The sequence below is a fragment of the Mytilus californianus genome, unplaced genomic scaffold, assembly GCF_021869535.1.
Source record: "Mytilus californianus isolate M0D057914Y unplaced genomic scaffold, xbMytCali1.0.p SCAF_19, whole genome shotgun sequence".
NCBI lineage: Eukaryota > Metazoa > Mollusca > Bivalvia > Mytilida > Mytilidae > Mytilus > Mytilus californianus.
In genome coordinates this window covers 10860414-10874902 of record NW_026262667.1, presented here as the reverse complement: position 1 = coordinate 10874902, position 14489 = coordinate 10860414, and the positions used below count along the sequence as shown (strand labels likewise).

The 14489-nt window shown below is 33.2% G+C and overlaps 1 protein-coding gene across 1 annotated transcript in view; it reads right to left on the bottom strand.

Annotated features, from left to right (window-relative positions):
- Positions 1-14489, bottom strand: part of LOC127726918 (protection of telomeres protein 1-like) — a 24140-nt gene extending 9651 nt beyond the window's left edge. The window contains exons 1-7 of the mRNA XM_052234301.1: positions 14398-14489; positions 9535-9690; positions 7263-7399; positions 4202-4345; positions 2811-2921; positions 2068-2141; positions 407-542 (exon numbers count right to left, since the gene is read on the bottom strand). Of these exons, the coding sequence (XP_052090261.1) occupies positions 407-542; positions 2068-2141; positions 2811-2921; positions 4202-4345; positions 7263-7399; positions 9535-9664 (732 nt within the window). The 5' untranslated portion in view covers positions 9665-9690; positions 14398-14489. The remainder of the gene's footprint in view (positions 1-406; positions 543-2067; positions 2142-2810; positions 2922-4201; positions 4346-7262; positions 7400-9534; positions 9691-14397) is intronic.

Sequence of the window (14489 nt, the reverse complement as noted above, 5' to 3'; positions counted from 1 at the left end):
ATTTGTTCAGATCAAAATTAAAATAGCAGATGCATAACTACATGTCATGTGGAAGAATCTGTGATATTTTGTCACCTATTATCAAAGAGTTGCAGATTAAAAATTTTATATTTTTAAAACAGAAGTTCATGTTCTGGTATTGGAAACACCAATAATCATAAAAAGACAAATAACAAAATAAGAATTGTGGGTGCACAATTTCATGTCCTGTGGAAGAATATCTGCAGGTTAATTTCAATTCTATTCATCTGCAAGGAGTTACTGATTAACATAAAGTGTTACATGCATGACAACACAGAGGACGACATAAGACAGAAGTGATCACTGTGGCGCTAGTGACAGCTGAATGCAACACTATAAAGATTACTTTCTTAGTTCCTAACCTTAAAATACTTGTGACTTATACCTTAATATGTTCCTTTGCTTTGTCACAATGATCATCATATAGTGCTATGTCTACCATAAATCCATCAGCTTTCTTAAACAATTCCTGGTCACATGATGGTAACAGTTCTTCGTCAAATTCAAACTTTCTTAGCTGACTGAAATACAAAAGAAATTTAACACATTTTCTAAGCTGACTTTTTATAAGATACTGTGAATTCTTTATTTTCATTTTGTGGATTCAGTAAAAAATTCTAATGCAATTTTTATGTAACAATTTTTTTCATTGGCTAAAAGTTACCGTCAAATCCACAGTTGACCAGTCGTAACTAAGGAGGGACCCGCCATTTTGAATTCATGGATCAAAAAATGTTCGATTACTACAATATTATCGAAAATAAAACAACACCTACCTCAAAATCGCCGTTTTGATGTGATTTTATCCAAATTTGAATCGTAGAAGTAACGAAATAACCTTCAGTTTGTAAGTTTTCATTTGTATGACGTCATGTTTAGCCATGACGTCTTTGCGCCAAAATCATTCATGAAGTTTCGCGGAATTTTATTAAATTTCAAATTTATACATTTTTTCAAGCTCTAACGTATTATTTCTTTTTGTAATGCATTAGAATCGGAATAACAGTACTGTAGTTGAAGAGTTGCCACCGTCAATTTTGATTTGATGGTCTCAAATATCCGTTTTACTGTCTCCGCTACGCGTCGCCAGTAAAACTGCATTTGCGACCATCAAATCGCCAATTGACGGTGGCAACTCTTCAACTACAGTACAGTTATTCCTTAAGTGTAGTTTTATGCATACTTGATTTCGTGGCATTTAGCATGTTTAGTATTTCTGAATAAAGGCCTAAAGAAAAATTTTAATTCCCTGTATATTTAAAATCATGTTTCGACGTTACCCACATAATTAACAAAATTGGTACCCAACAAATAATTATGAATTTACAGTATATAAAAGACATATTTTAGTCTGTTATAAATTATGCATTCAATAGGAATAAAAGAAGATGTTGGGTAAATGTCAATGAGATAGAAAACAAAAAACAGCTAGAATGTAATATACTTTCTTCAACAGTGGACATGATTGTGTCTTTACGCAATGTAAAGATTTTTAATAATTTTGACTCTTAAATTAAAATAGTTGTGATTAGATTTAAAAGAAACTATTAAAGATTTGCCATCAACATCAATTTGTCCATTTCATTGAGATATGACACATTTCATTGAGATATGACACATTTCATTGAGATATGACACGTTTCACTGAGATATGACAGGTTTCATTGAGATATGACACATTTCATTGAGATATGACACATTTCACTGAGATATGACACATTTCATTGAGATATGACACATTTCATTGAGATATGACAGGTTTCATTGAGATATGACAAATTTCATTGAGATATGACACGTTTCATTGAGATATGACACAAGATAATTACTGATGAGGCCCCTAACTAGGGAACTAGAATAATAATAAATGTGTGAAAACAAGAGAAATTTTTGAAACAGATTTATTTACATTTGTAGCCTACCTCATAAAGTAAAACATCCTCTACAAATACATAAATTACTGGTTTAAATTTTTGTTAACTGCATGAACAAGTTTTTATCTAATTAAAGCAAATTATTACTTGTACTAACTAATTTATAACTTACTATATTGTGATCGTTCCATCCCAGACTCTCAAAACCAAGCAATGGTCATTTTCAAAGTAGCAAGTAGAAACAACCTGAAAAATATATAAACTTTGATAGTAATTCTATAATTAGGTGCCATTCTGTCTTACACTGCAACCATGTAATTGTTGGTTAATTCATTCCTAATTACAGACAACCTCAAAATCATATAACAGTTGGTATTGTATATGAGTATCAAATCTGAGGTTACTGTGAATAATAACTTTTGTAACTGACCTTTCCTGCATTATATGTCATTTCATTGTGGTATTTTATATTATTAAAAAGAATTACATTTCTGGAGCTAATCTTTGCTTTAATTTTAGGTCAAAATTTAAATTATTTGAATATTTTTTGTTGTATGAATGATAAACATATCCAAACAAGTAAACAGTTGTCAGGGCCAATACATGCTGACCATACAACATATTGATGGAAAACCAAACAGCATAAATGCCAATTGGTATTGATAAAAGGAACAAGGATAACAATAGATACAACCTGACTAAGGAGGTTTCTTGGGGTTGAAAGATGATGGCTTATGTTATCACCCAAAAACACTTTAACTTCAGAATGTTGTGACATGTTAACTCTTATAAACAGAAACAGGAAATAGTGACAAAGTCTCATCTTTATTTTAAAGTAGGCAGTTATATTGCAGAGCCTACTAAAGTTATCTCACAAAATTTGTTTGTTCAAGAAATACATTTTATTAAACCTACCTGACATACAAAGTCAAAATACATTTGTGGAATGATGTTTTCTAGTTTGGCAGTCTTACATTTTACAACAAGTTCATCTTGATCAGCAATCCAGGTCCTTAAATCTTCTATCTGTAATAATACAAAGAAATATCATCATTCACCTCTGTTATACAACTTTTTTCTCTCCATCCAGGTATATGGTACAACCAAGTTCTCAGTACTGATGGCTGTATTTTGACGTATCTATAGGTATTTTGTGTTCTTCATTGTCACATTGCTGTCTTACGGATTGTTTCAATAGGGTCAATACACCTGAACAGATTAATTACCACCAAAGACACACCTCATATTTCATTATTGAAGATTTGTAATTTCACAATTAAACAAAAGCATATCTTTATTTACCTATAGTGGTAACAGGTTGTTGTTATAATTGGACTTTAATTAAGAATTGAAAGCTTCTTTTTGTAGTTTTATTGGCAAGTAAAAGTGTTGACCAAGTTCACTTTGTTTGAAGCCCAGAAGCACTTCGTAGTAAAAAATGTGTGCAGGGTATAAATTCTGACCAACAATATGTAGAAAGCAATATTCGGTCCACAAAAAATATAAAAACATCCAGTAATTTTATTCTCAAAATCAGAGTAATATGTTTGCATATAAAATGTATTTGCAGATCTAATCCAAAAGTACATACATGACAAAATCTAACACAAATAATTCAGTTGTTATATTCCACTGATCTACAATTACTACATTAATGCCTGAATGCAAAGGCAATGAAAAATCTTCAATCAATCATTCAGAATTAGCTTGGGATTTAGCCATTTCGATAAAATTGAGCTGATTGCTGATTGGTCAACTCTTCTACAGGGCACCAATCAAAATCAAGGATTCTTGAAGAGTTTTTAGCGTGTTTGGAATTCAGGCCCTCCCAAGTAGGAGAGATCGATTACGGGGAGGGACTGAATTATTCAGGTTAGACAAAATCATCATCAAAATTTTCTAAAATATACATTTATGCGTAGAATAGAGAATGAAAACAGGGAATGTGTCAAAGAGACAACAACCTGGGCAGAGAGCAGAAAACAGCCCAAGGGTCACCAATAGGTCTTCAATGCAGGGCTTCAGCTGGCCTCTATACAATAATATATACTAGTTCAGTGAAATGGACGCCTCACTAAACTCTGAAACATACAAATGAACCAAAATTACTGACTTGGGACAGGGCGCAAAAATGGGGCGGGGTTAATATAACAATAAGATGTGGTATAATTGCCAATGAGAGAACTCTCCACCAGAGACCAAATGACCTATAGGTCACCGTACTGCCTTCAACAATGAGCTAAACCCTACCGTATAGTCAGCTAAAGGCCATGTTTTTATTTTATACTTGTCAAGTTGTGTATTACCTTTTGCTTGTCTGAATCAGTAAATGTGTAGTTTGGTGAAAGAGATGAAGTAGGATCTATAGATGCATCTTTCTTGCTAGAAAATACAAGCCAAGAAAATCCTGGACCACTCTGTCCCTGCTCCTCATTGTTAAACATAGAAATCTGCAACAACAAAAATTTCTGAATGAAAAACTATACAATGTATAGAACTTTATAAAACAGGTGAGCAAGCAAGAAATTACAGCAAATTGAAAACATTTTTGCTCTGAATAAAAATACAATATTTAAGTAAGAAAAACTTCCTGTAACATTATATAAATAAATAAAATATATAACCTCTTGAATGTGTATGAAGTCTAGGTTTTCAACAACTTTAAGATTGAAGGTTTCTGCACATTATTACTTTTGATAGTTATTGCTTAAAGTTGGAGGTCTATGTCATTTGGTAAATCATATGGTAAATTTTGTTCCTATGCTCACATAGTGCTGCGATAAACCAGGTCATACAGTGATCATTCTTACCTACTGTAACCTGTGTAAATCAAACACCTGTCTAATACCAATCAAAACTGAAAGATGTTTTGTTTAGACAGTTTCATTGTACTAATTTTTTTATAGCATTTGGTTGAGCATACAAAACACAGCAAAAGTATCGAAATTTTATAAAGCCAGGCTTAAAATATGTCAGTTTGTTATAGCCCAGCTATTGCTTGAAAGTAAGAGTTGTGGTCAGGCTTTGACATACAAACCTAATTTCAATTTTGGCTTCTAAAGAATAACATAACTGCAGCATTAATATCCTTCAATTTAAGAATTGTTTTATCACCTCTTACAAAATTATAAGCCTGGTGCATTTGGTGAGTTTTTCTTTTTTTTACCAAGGAGAGCAAACATTCTTATTCTTAAAAATTAACGTTAACAAAAAACAAGAGTGCACACACTGAAATGTCTCGCCTCCTTTACTAATCATTGATATTATGTTGATAGTCCTAAATATAAAGCTTTATTACAACTGTCACATAAACTTAACATTAACCAAGTAAACTAAACATTGACCAATGAACCATGAAAATGAGGTCAAGGTCAGATGAACCATGCTAGGCAGGCATGTACAGCTAACAATTCTTCCATACAACAAATATAGTTGACCTATTGCATATAGTTTTAGAAAAAAAGACCAAAACTCAAACACTTAACTTTGACCACTGAACCATGAAAATGAGGTCAAGGTCAGATGACACCTGCCAGCTAGACATGTACACCTTACAATCATTCCATACACCAAATATAGTAGACCTATTGCATACAGTATTAAAAAAAAAGACCAAAACTCAAACACTTAACTTTGACCACTGAACCATGAAAATGAGGTCAAGGTCAGATGACACCTGCCAGCTAGACATGTACACCTTACAATCATTCCATACACAAAATATAGTAGACCTATTGCATACAGTATTAGAAAAAAGACCAAAACTCAAACACTTAACTTTGACCACTGAACCATGAAAATGAGGTCAAGGTCAGATGACACCTGCCAGCTAGACATGTACACCTTACAATCATTCCATACACCAAATATAGTAGACCTATTGCATATAGTATAAGAAAAACAGACCAAAACACAAAAACTTAACTATAACCACTGAACCATGAAAATGGGGTCAAGGTCAGATGACACCTGCCAGCTAGACATGTACACCTTACAATCATTCCATACACCAAATATAGTAGACCTATTGCATACAGTATTAGAAAAAAAGACCAAAACTCAAACACTTAACTTTGACCACTGAACCATGAAAATGAGGTCAAGGTCAGATGACACCTGCCAGCTAGACATGTACACCTTACAATCATTCCATACACCAAATATAGTAGACCTATTGCATACAGTATTAGAAAAAAAGACCAAAACTCAAACACTTAACTTTGACCACTGAACCATGAAAATGAGGTCAAGGTCAGATGACACCTGCCAGCTAGACATGTATGTACACCTTACAATCATTCCATACACCAAATATAGTAGACCTATTGCATACAGTATTAGAAAAAAAGACCAAAACTCAAACACTTAACTTTGACCACTGAACCATGAAAATGAGGTCAAGGTCAGATGACACCTGCCAGCTAGACATGTACACCTTACAATCATTCCATACACCAAATATAGTAGACCTATTGCATATAGTATAAGAAAAACAGACCAAAACACAAAAACTTAACTATAACCACTGAACCATGAAAATGGGGTCAAGGTCAGATGACACCTGCCAGCTAGACATGTACACCTTACAATCATTCCATACACCAAATATAGTAGACCTATTGCATACAGTATAAGAAAAACAGACCAAAACACAAAAACTTAACTATAACCACTGAACCATGAAAATGAGGTCAAGGTCAGATGACACCTGCCAGTTGGACATGTACACCTTACATAGCTTCCATACACCGAATATACGAGACCTATTGCTTATAGTATCTGAGATATGGACTTGACCACCAAAACTTAACCTTGTTCACTGATCCATGAAATGAGGTCGAGGTCAAGTGAAAACTGTCTGACGGGCATGAAGACCTTGCAAGGTACGCACATACCAAATATAGTTATCCTATTACTTATAATAAGAGAGAATTTAACTTTACAAAAAATCTTAACTTTTTTTTCAAGTAGTCACTGAACCATGAAAATGAGGTCAAGGACATTGGACATGTGACTGACGGAAACTTCGTAACATGAGGCATCCATATACAAAGTATGAAGCATCCAGGTCTTCCACCTTCTAAAATATAAAGCTTTTAAGAAGTTAGCTAACGCCGCCGCCGCCGGATCACTATCCCTATGTCGAGCTTTCTGCGACAAAAGTCGCAGGCTCGACAATAAATTCAAAGGCTGACTTTGATGGGAGTGATTTCAGTTTGTGTTTATGTTTGAATGATATGGTGCTCTGTATAATTATCAAAAATGTATTTTGAAAGGTTGTATAAGTAGGACAACAAATCAACCACAAGAATTCAGGTTAAAACAAAATCTACTTCTTCAATGAAGAGAATACATAAGTCCATGTACCTTAAGTCTATGAAATCTGACAATATCTCCTATGTTCAATTCTGGTAATTTGGCAGGTTCATTATTGAATAACAAACATTTCAGTTTTTCATTTTCTCCACAGGTCTGGTCCATCAAACTTACTACCATACAATAGTCTAAAATAAATAACATAGTACCATACAAACAAACTATATTACACACAAACCTACCAGAGTATGGGAAGACAAAAAATCAATAGCAGCACATTTCTGAAGATTTGGATAAAATGAAGGATTATCTTTTATAAGAAAGTCTACGTACATGTGTTGTATAGAAACATTTAGCCATTTAAGTACAAATGTATATTAAGCACATTTATCTTTTTTGTTAACTTTGTAATATCATATGCAAAAACCTATAATAATGATCTTAAATATGCAAATTTAGATAAAGTAGACCATTTTTTTCTGTCTGCTGTCCATTTTAACCATTTTGGCAGCTTTAAAAGTATGATATTTTACAGGATTTTAGCCAGATTGACTGTTTTTATGCATTTGTGAGGTTAATTTCCTTTTGGAAAACATTGGCCACACCCTTTAAATAAATGTGTTAAACAAAAAGGTACATGGATCAGATACACATATGCATCCTGACAAAAATTCATGGTGGTCCTTATGTGAGGCCAATGTTGTTTGAAGCAAAAACTAATAAAATTTAGCGAAAAAATTGTCAAAATTAGGATTTTCTTCATAAGAGTGCTCATTTATGATGTCATCATGACATCATAAGCATCTATTGTGTCAGAACTTGATTTTTGTTAACTATAATGTAATAAATTTCACAGAACTATAGGCCCAATATTGACCCTTTGTGGACATACTCCTTTATACTATTGTAATTAAAGCTTATTTTTATACAAATACTACTTAGTTTACTTTAAACATATTTTATTTGCTTGAATATGCAAAAGGGATGAGACACAAGTTAATCAAACTTATAAAGTCTTCTTCCATTTATTTTTAGTTCAAACATAAATAAAATACTATCTAATAGGCTGAACAATAATAGCATAATGTGAGCAGAGGATGTTCAATAATGGTCATACACAAAAATGATACATGCTTATCACAGGCAGATCAAACGGGTACTGGTACTTTGAAGAAAAAACTTGTACATGTACAGGTATAACTTGTACGATTCGCTCATGTATGTAACAACTGTTGAACATATTTGATTTTTCACGAATGAAATCTCTGTATTACTGAAAAATTTTTATACCAGGGTTTTCGATCACAAACTTGTCAAAACATTTACTAAATTTTATCATCGGTACAAGTAATTATTCGTAAATATAAATCAACATACAGACATCTTATTATACGTTCAGGTATTTCACATCCCATCTTTTATGGTAATATTCTATACAAAGTACACAAATGTCGTCATTCACCTCAAAAGCTAACAAAACCTTTAAACAGACTTATTAAGCAGGAATATAGTTACGATACTGTTGTCAGGTCATTAAAGATGGCATTTTTTGGAATTAATATTGATTCACTCATAGTGTCTTTGCATCGGAAATAAACACATTTATTCTAAAACCAGTTGTTGACATGATCCGAGTTATGTTCTTCTCGTATATTTTATGATGGTATGATACTTAACCCCTAACAGGAGGGATTGTGCTTGATTTTCATATGATGAAGACATAATCTTTAAATCAGTTTAATTGAGGTCTGGAGCTGGCATGTCCGTAACTGCTAGTAGTCCTTTGTTTATTTATGTTGATTGTTGTCATTTTGCTTAGTTTCTTTCTTCTGTTACCTATTCTAACATCGGACTCAGACTTCTTTCAAACTGTGCGTATTGCTGTGTGTTGGTTTATTCCACATTGGATAGAGGTATAGGGGAGGGTTGAGATCTCACAAAACATGTTTTGCGCCTGTCCCAAGTTTGGAACCTCTATCCTTTGTTAATCTTGTATGTTTTTTAAATTTTGGCTCATTTATATGTTTCGGAGTTTAGTGTGACGTCCATTTTTGCTGAACTAGAATACATTATTGTTTAGGGGCCAGCTGAAGCCTGCCTCTGGGTGCAGGATTTTCTCACTGTATTGAAGACCCATTGGTGGCCTTGAGCTGTTTTCTGCTTTTTGGTCAGGTTGTTGTCTTTTTGACACATTCCCCATTTCCATTCTCAATTTCATATTCATGTATCTATAAATAGGCTTAAAATTAAGATATCAAATATCAATCAATGAATTTGAAATTATTGTCCTCCTTTTTCTTTCATTTGTCTACACTGTACAAACCTCTCCCTCTTGTTTTGAAAGGTTGCTTTAGAAATTTGACAACACCATATACATCTACTGTGGCATTGGGCTGAACGGACTTCACCTCAGTATACTTGTACTCCCTTGGTTTCACTGTTGATTTCTTCATTCTGTCTTTTCTTCCATAAACTGTTACTAAAATGACCATAAAACTTTTTAAATACACAATGTAGTACTAGTTACAACAGGACATCTAAAATAAAATAAATCCCTTATTTCATGGTTGATTTTTTTCACTTAAAATAGCAAAGAGTACTTTATTTAATTAGGTATCACTCACCTTGATAATATAATTCTGTCCCAAAAAATAAAAAGAAAAATATATTATAAAAATGTTTAAATTTTTTTGGCAGATTGTTATTTTAAATTTCTGACAAGAACACTTATTTCAATTTAACAAATTAGTATTGCTACAAAAATTGTATCTTCATTTTTCAATATCAACATAAATTGTTTTCAAATAAGACTTCAGCTCAACGAATTTGGAAGTTATCATTTGTTAGCAAATAAATACTCATAACAAGAGTATGTGTTCATTGGACACCATGCCACGTTTGCACTAGCCCACTTCAAAGTCCAGATGACCTTGAAATTATAGTTTGGCATATATTTAAAAATCACATCATAACAAATATGTAACTTTGTGTCAAGTTAATGTGTTGGCAACTTCATATTAAATTAACTGAAACCAAATCTTTAACCTGAAAGGGGACGGACTAATCAATGGACATGCAGACAATCAGATCTGAAAACAAAACTCTTACATTTGTTGTATCTATTTTTTCAACCATCTGGACGAGTCTTTCAATCTCTGTTTATCAAGTATAAATCCAATACTAGACTGACTTATGCTATAGGTTCAGTAAATCTATATCGAGATCCAGTGGCGAATTCAGACGGCGTTGAGGGTGCACTGTGCACCTCCCCCTTTTGGTTGGAAAAAATATACCTTTTATACACAAAATCATCCAAAATTTTTGTTGCTTTGCTCTGCTGTTTTCATTCTATTTTCTGAATTTCTTCTTCTTCTTCAGTTGTATAACATAACTTCAGGATACTGAAGATTACTTGTTGTAGCACATATGTGGTATTTACCAAAATTTAGTTATCTTATAAATGCCAAAGAATAATATATAAATTTGACAATATGTACATGTATAATACATGTAATATATTAACAAACAAAAAAGTGATTAAAATTAACATTATTTACAAAATTTAGCATCTGGATTAAATCATTTGACAGAGAACACTGTGTGTACATTTTGTAAGGTGTGCTCTGAAGCTGTCAACTGTGCTTGACTGTACTGTGACTATTGGTAGCAAGTTCAAATGAATGATGGTGGGTGGAAAAAAGTTTCCTTTGTGGTTTGTCTATGTCTGTAATTATTTGGGTGGTTTTGTCTTGTTCTACTGTCTGTTGGTACTAGAATGTCAGATGGTACGGCAATAAGGCCATGAATAACTTTATAAAATATTATTAGTCGTGTTCTAAAGCAGCAATCAGCTAACGCAGTTAGTTTTAAGTTGGTTACATCATATTTGTCACACACCACTGGTGTTACGGTAATTATTACAAATGTATTTAGTTGCTCGTCTTTGAACCATTTTTTTTTTTTTAGTAGCATCTTTTGTGGGAGTGTCCTATAATCTGTAGCTGTATTCCAGTTTAGGTCTGACTATTGCTTGGTATGCTCTGGATTTAATGCATGTGCTTGATATTTTTAAATTTCTTTTGAATAATTCTAAGGATTTATTTCCGTTTGATATAATGTTGACATAATGTAGGTTCCATTTTAGATTTGATTGTAGAGTAACAGGGTTCTCACTAAGGATTTTTAAGGCGAGTCCAGGGACTTGTCATTTTTGGTCAAGACGAGTCCAACTGAGAAGATAAAATGTTATTGCTATAAGGTTTATTATTTCAGTCACCATGACAAAAAATAGAGTAAGGAAATGACATCAAATTTAGATTATCTTTGAACTTTTGTAATAAAATGATGATATATGTGGTCAGTCGATACAATCTTGATGCATCTTTGGACTCACCAGTTTTGAAAATAATGAGTCCAAACAGATTTTCATGAGTCCAGGACTTATGGACTTGCCTTAGTGAGAACCCTGGAGTAATGCCCAGTTATTTAGCAGATGTAAAGAATTCAAGAATATGGTTATGTAATCATCAGATCAATACAAAGCAGAAAAACATAAAACATAAACTTTTAACACAGAGATATGTCTCGCCTTTTTGTAATTTTGATAATGCAAATGTTGAAATTAAAATAGCAATACTTTAACATGTAAGTTATGCAAATATTCAACGTCAATGAACCTTGACTGAAGGTACATGGCTAAACAATCTCCGTGGAAATGAGATGTGCCAGTGCTAATAAAACTGCATACCAAATACCATTGACTTATCATAAGTCATTCCCTTTAAACAAACCTAAACTCAAACATTAACTTGTGAACTATGTAAAAGTTTCAAAGTCAATGAACCATGATGAGGGGGTGGAGCTATATAATCTCCATGGAAACGAGACTTGCAAATGCCAATAAATTTGCATACCAAATATCAATGACTTAACATTAGCGGTTCATCTTAAACTTATCTAATCACAAACTAATACATGTACATATATAAACTAAGCAAAAGTTTCAAAGTCAATAGGCCATGACTGAGGGTGTGGGTCAAATATTCTCCATGGAAATGAGATGTGCTAATGCTTATACAACTGCATACGAATTAACATTGGCTTACCACTAATGGTTCCCTTTGAACTGACCTAATCACAAACTAATACATGTAAACTAAGCAAAAAATTCAAAGTCAATAGACTATGACTGAGGGGGCAGAGCCAAAAAATCTCCATGGAAATGAGATATGCCAATGCTTATACAACTGCACAACAAATATCATTGACCTACCACTAGTGGTTCCCCATAAACTGACCTAATCACAAACTAATACAGGGTTCTCACTAAGGCGAGTCTATGAGTCCTAGACTCATGAAAATCTGTGTGGACTCACCATTTTCAAAACTGGTGAGTCCAAAGATGCATGAAGATTAAAATATTTTGTATAAACTTAACATGCATATCATCATTTTATAGCTAAAGTATAAAAATAGTCTGAATTTAATGTCATTTCATTGCTCTATTAGGTCATGGAGACTAAAATGATAAATTATATGCAATAAAATATCTTCGTACTGTTGGACTCACCATGGCTCAAAATGATGAGTCCCTGGACTCGCCTTTAAAAATCCTTAGTGAGAACCCTGCTAATACATGTAACATGTGTAAACTAAGCAAAAGTTTCAAAGTCAATAGACCATGACTGAGGGGGCAGGGCCAAATAATCTCCATGGATATGGGATGTGCCAATGCTAATATAACTGCATACCTAATATCATTGACCTACTACTAGTGGTTCGCCATAAACTAGACCTAATCACAAACTAATACATTGTTGACGCTGACACTGGAAACAGTATACCTATCAGGGCTTCCAAAATTATTTTTAGCCAGCCGGACATTTTATATATTATCCCGATTTTAATCCCTTAAGACTAAATAAAGAAAAGGCAATCATGGTAATCATGCAGTTGCCGAGTTGGCCATCCCAATGATTGACATTAAAAAAAAAACGATATTAAACTTTCTTTGATTCAAATTCGAAGTTCTGACGTAAACTGTTAAATTGGCAGTGCATCATGCGAAGTGTGCAACATCACCTTACTTATATCTGCCTTAGACTTTTTATTTGTGCAAAATAACGTTGTCAAAAACTTTACTTTCGTTTTTAAATCTACCGGATGTTATCTTGACAATGGTAAAACATGATCCAGAGATGGATATGTAAATTCCGTGTACGTTTGCAAAGCATGAATGAGTGTATAAGTAGCTCATTCTACGTTATTTCTTCAAGAAAATATTCGAAATAAACGTGAGATAAAGGTATCAATGACAATTTAAGCATTTTTTGAAGAAATTAGGATGCATAATTAAATTTCACACCTGCGCACATGCGCACACGTGTACTGGTTCAAACAGAGACATGTCTGGTTCAAACAACGTGGTTATGACGATTTTTCATTTTCACCTTTTTAATTTTTTCATCAAATCATATTTGTAAATGTATTTCTGATAATTAAAATCTTTTTAACTAAATTAATTAGATGCAAACCGGAGAAATGTAAGAAAATAACTTTGAATAGACCGATCAATGTCCGGTTCAAAATAGTTTACCTGTCACCTGAACAGGTCAATTTCAGCTGTTCGACAACTAATTAGCCTTGATTAAAATGAGAAGGTATTAAAGTAGGGATTGTTTTGATAGTACTTAATGATCATGTCACTTTTATGACCGGAAATGTGTGGCTGTTAAAGGCAAAAGGTTGGGTCAAAAAAGATCGCGAATTATGTTAAAAATTATTGTGACCGTCTCTAAAAAAGCCTTGAAAACTAAAAAGTAGATGACCGTTTCGTGCTTTGCCCAGCCGGACTTTAACCGGACATTATACAAATGTCCGGAATATATGACCGTTTTGGAAGCCTTGATACCTATGTCTCACATTTTGACTTCGTCAAGGCGAGACAAAAAAAAACACAGACCGGACGTGGCAGGGTATTTATTCATTCCCTATTCCTAACAATGAAAAAGACACTAAGTACAGATCTGAGAGTAATCGCAGTTACTGACAGCTAGTGCAAAGCCAATAACATTAACAACTAATACAAAAATAATGTATCTAAGACGAAGACTAGTTCACATATTTTCAAAAAAGTAACACCGTAGAAATTATTTGCTTTAAGCTAATGGTCACATCTATGATGTACCTCAAGCCTCAGAAACTGGAATAACTAGCTTGTTTTAAATCACTTTTCAACACTGTTCACTGCAATGGGCGCATCCATCTTGGTGCTAAAGC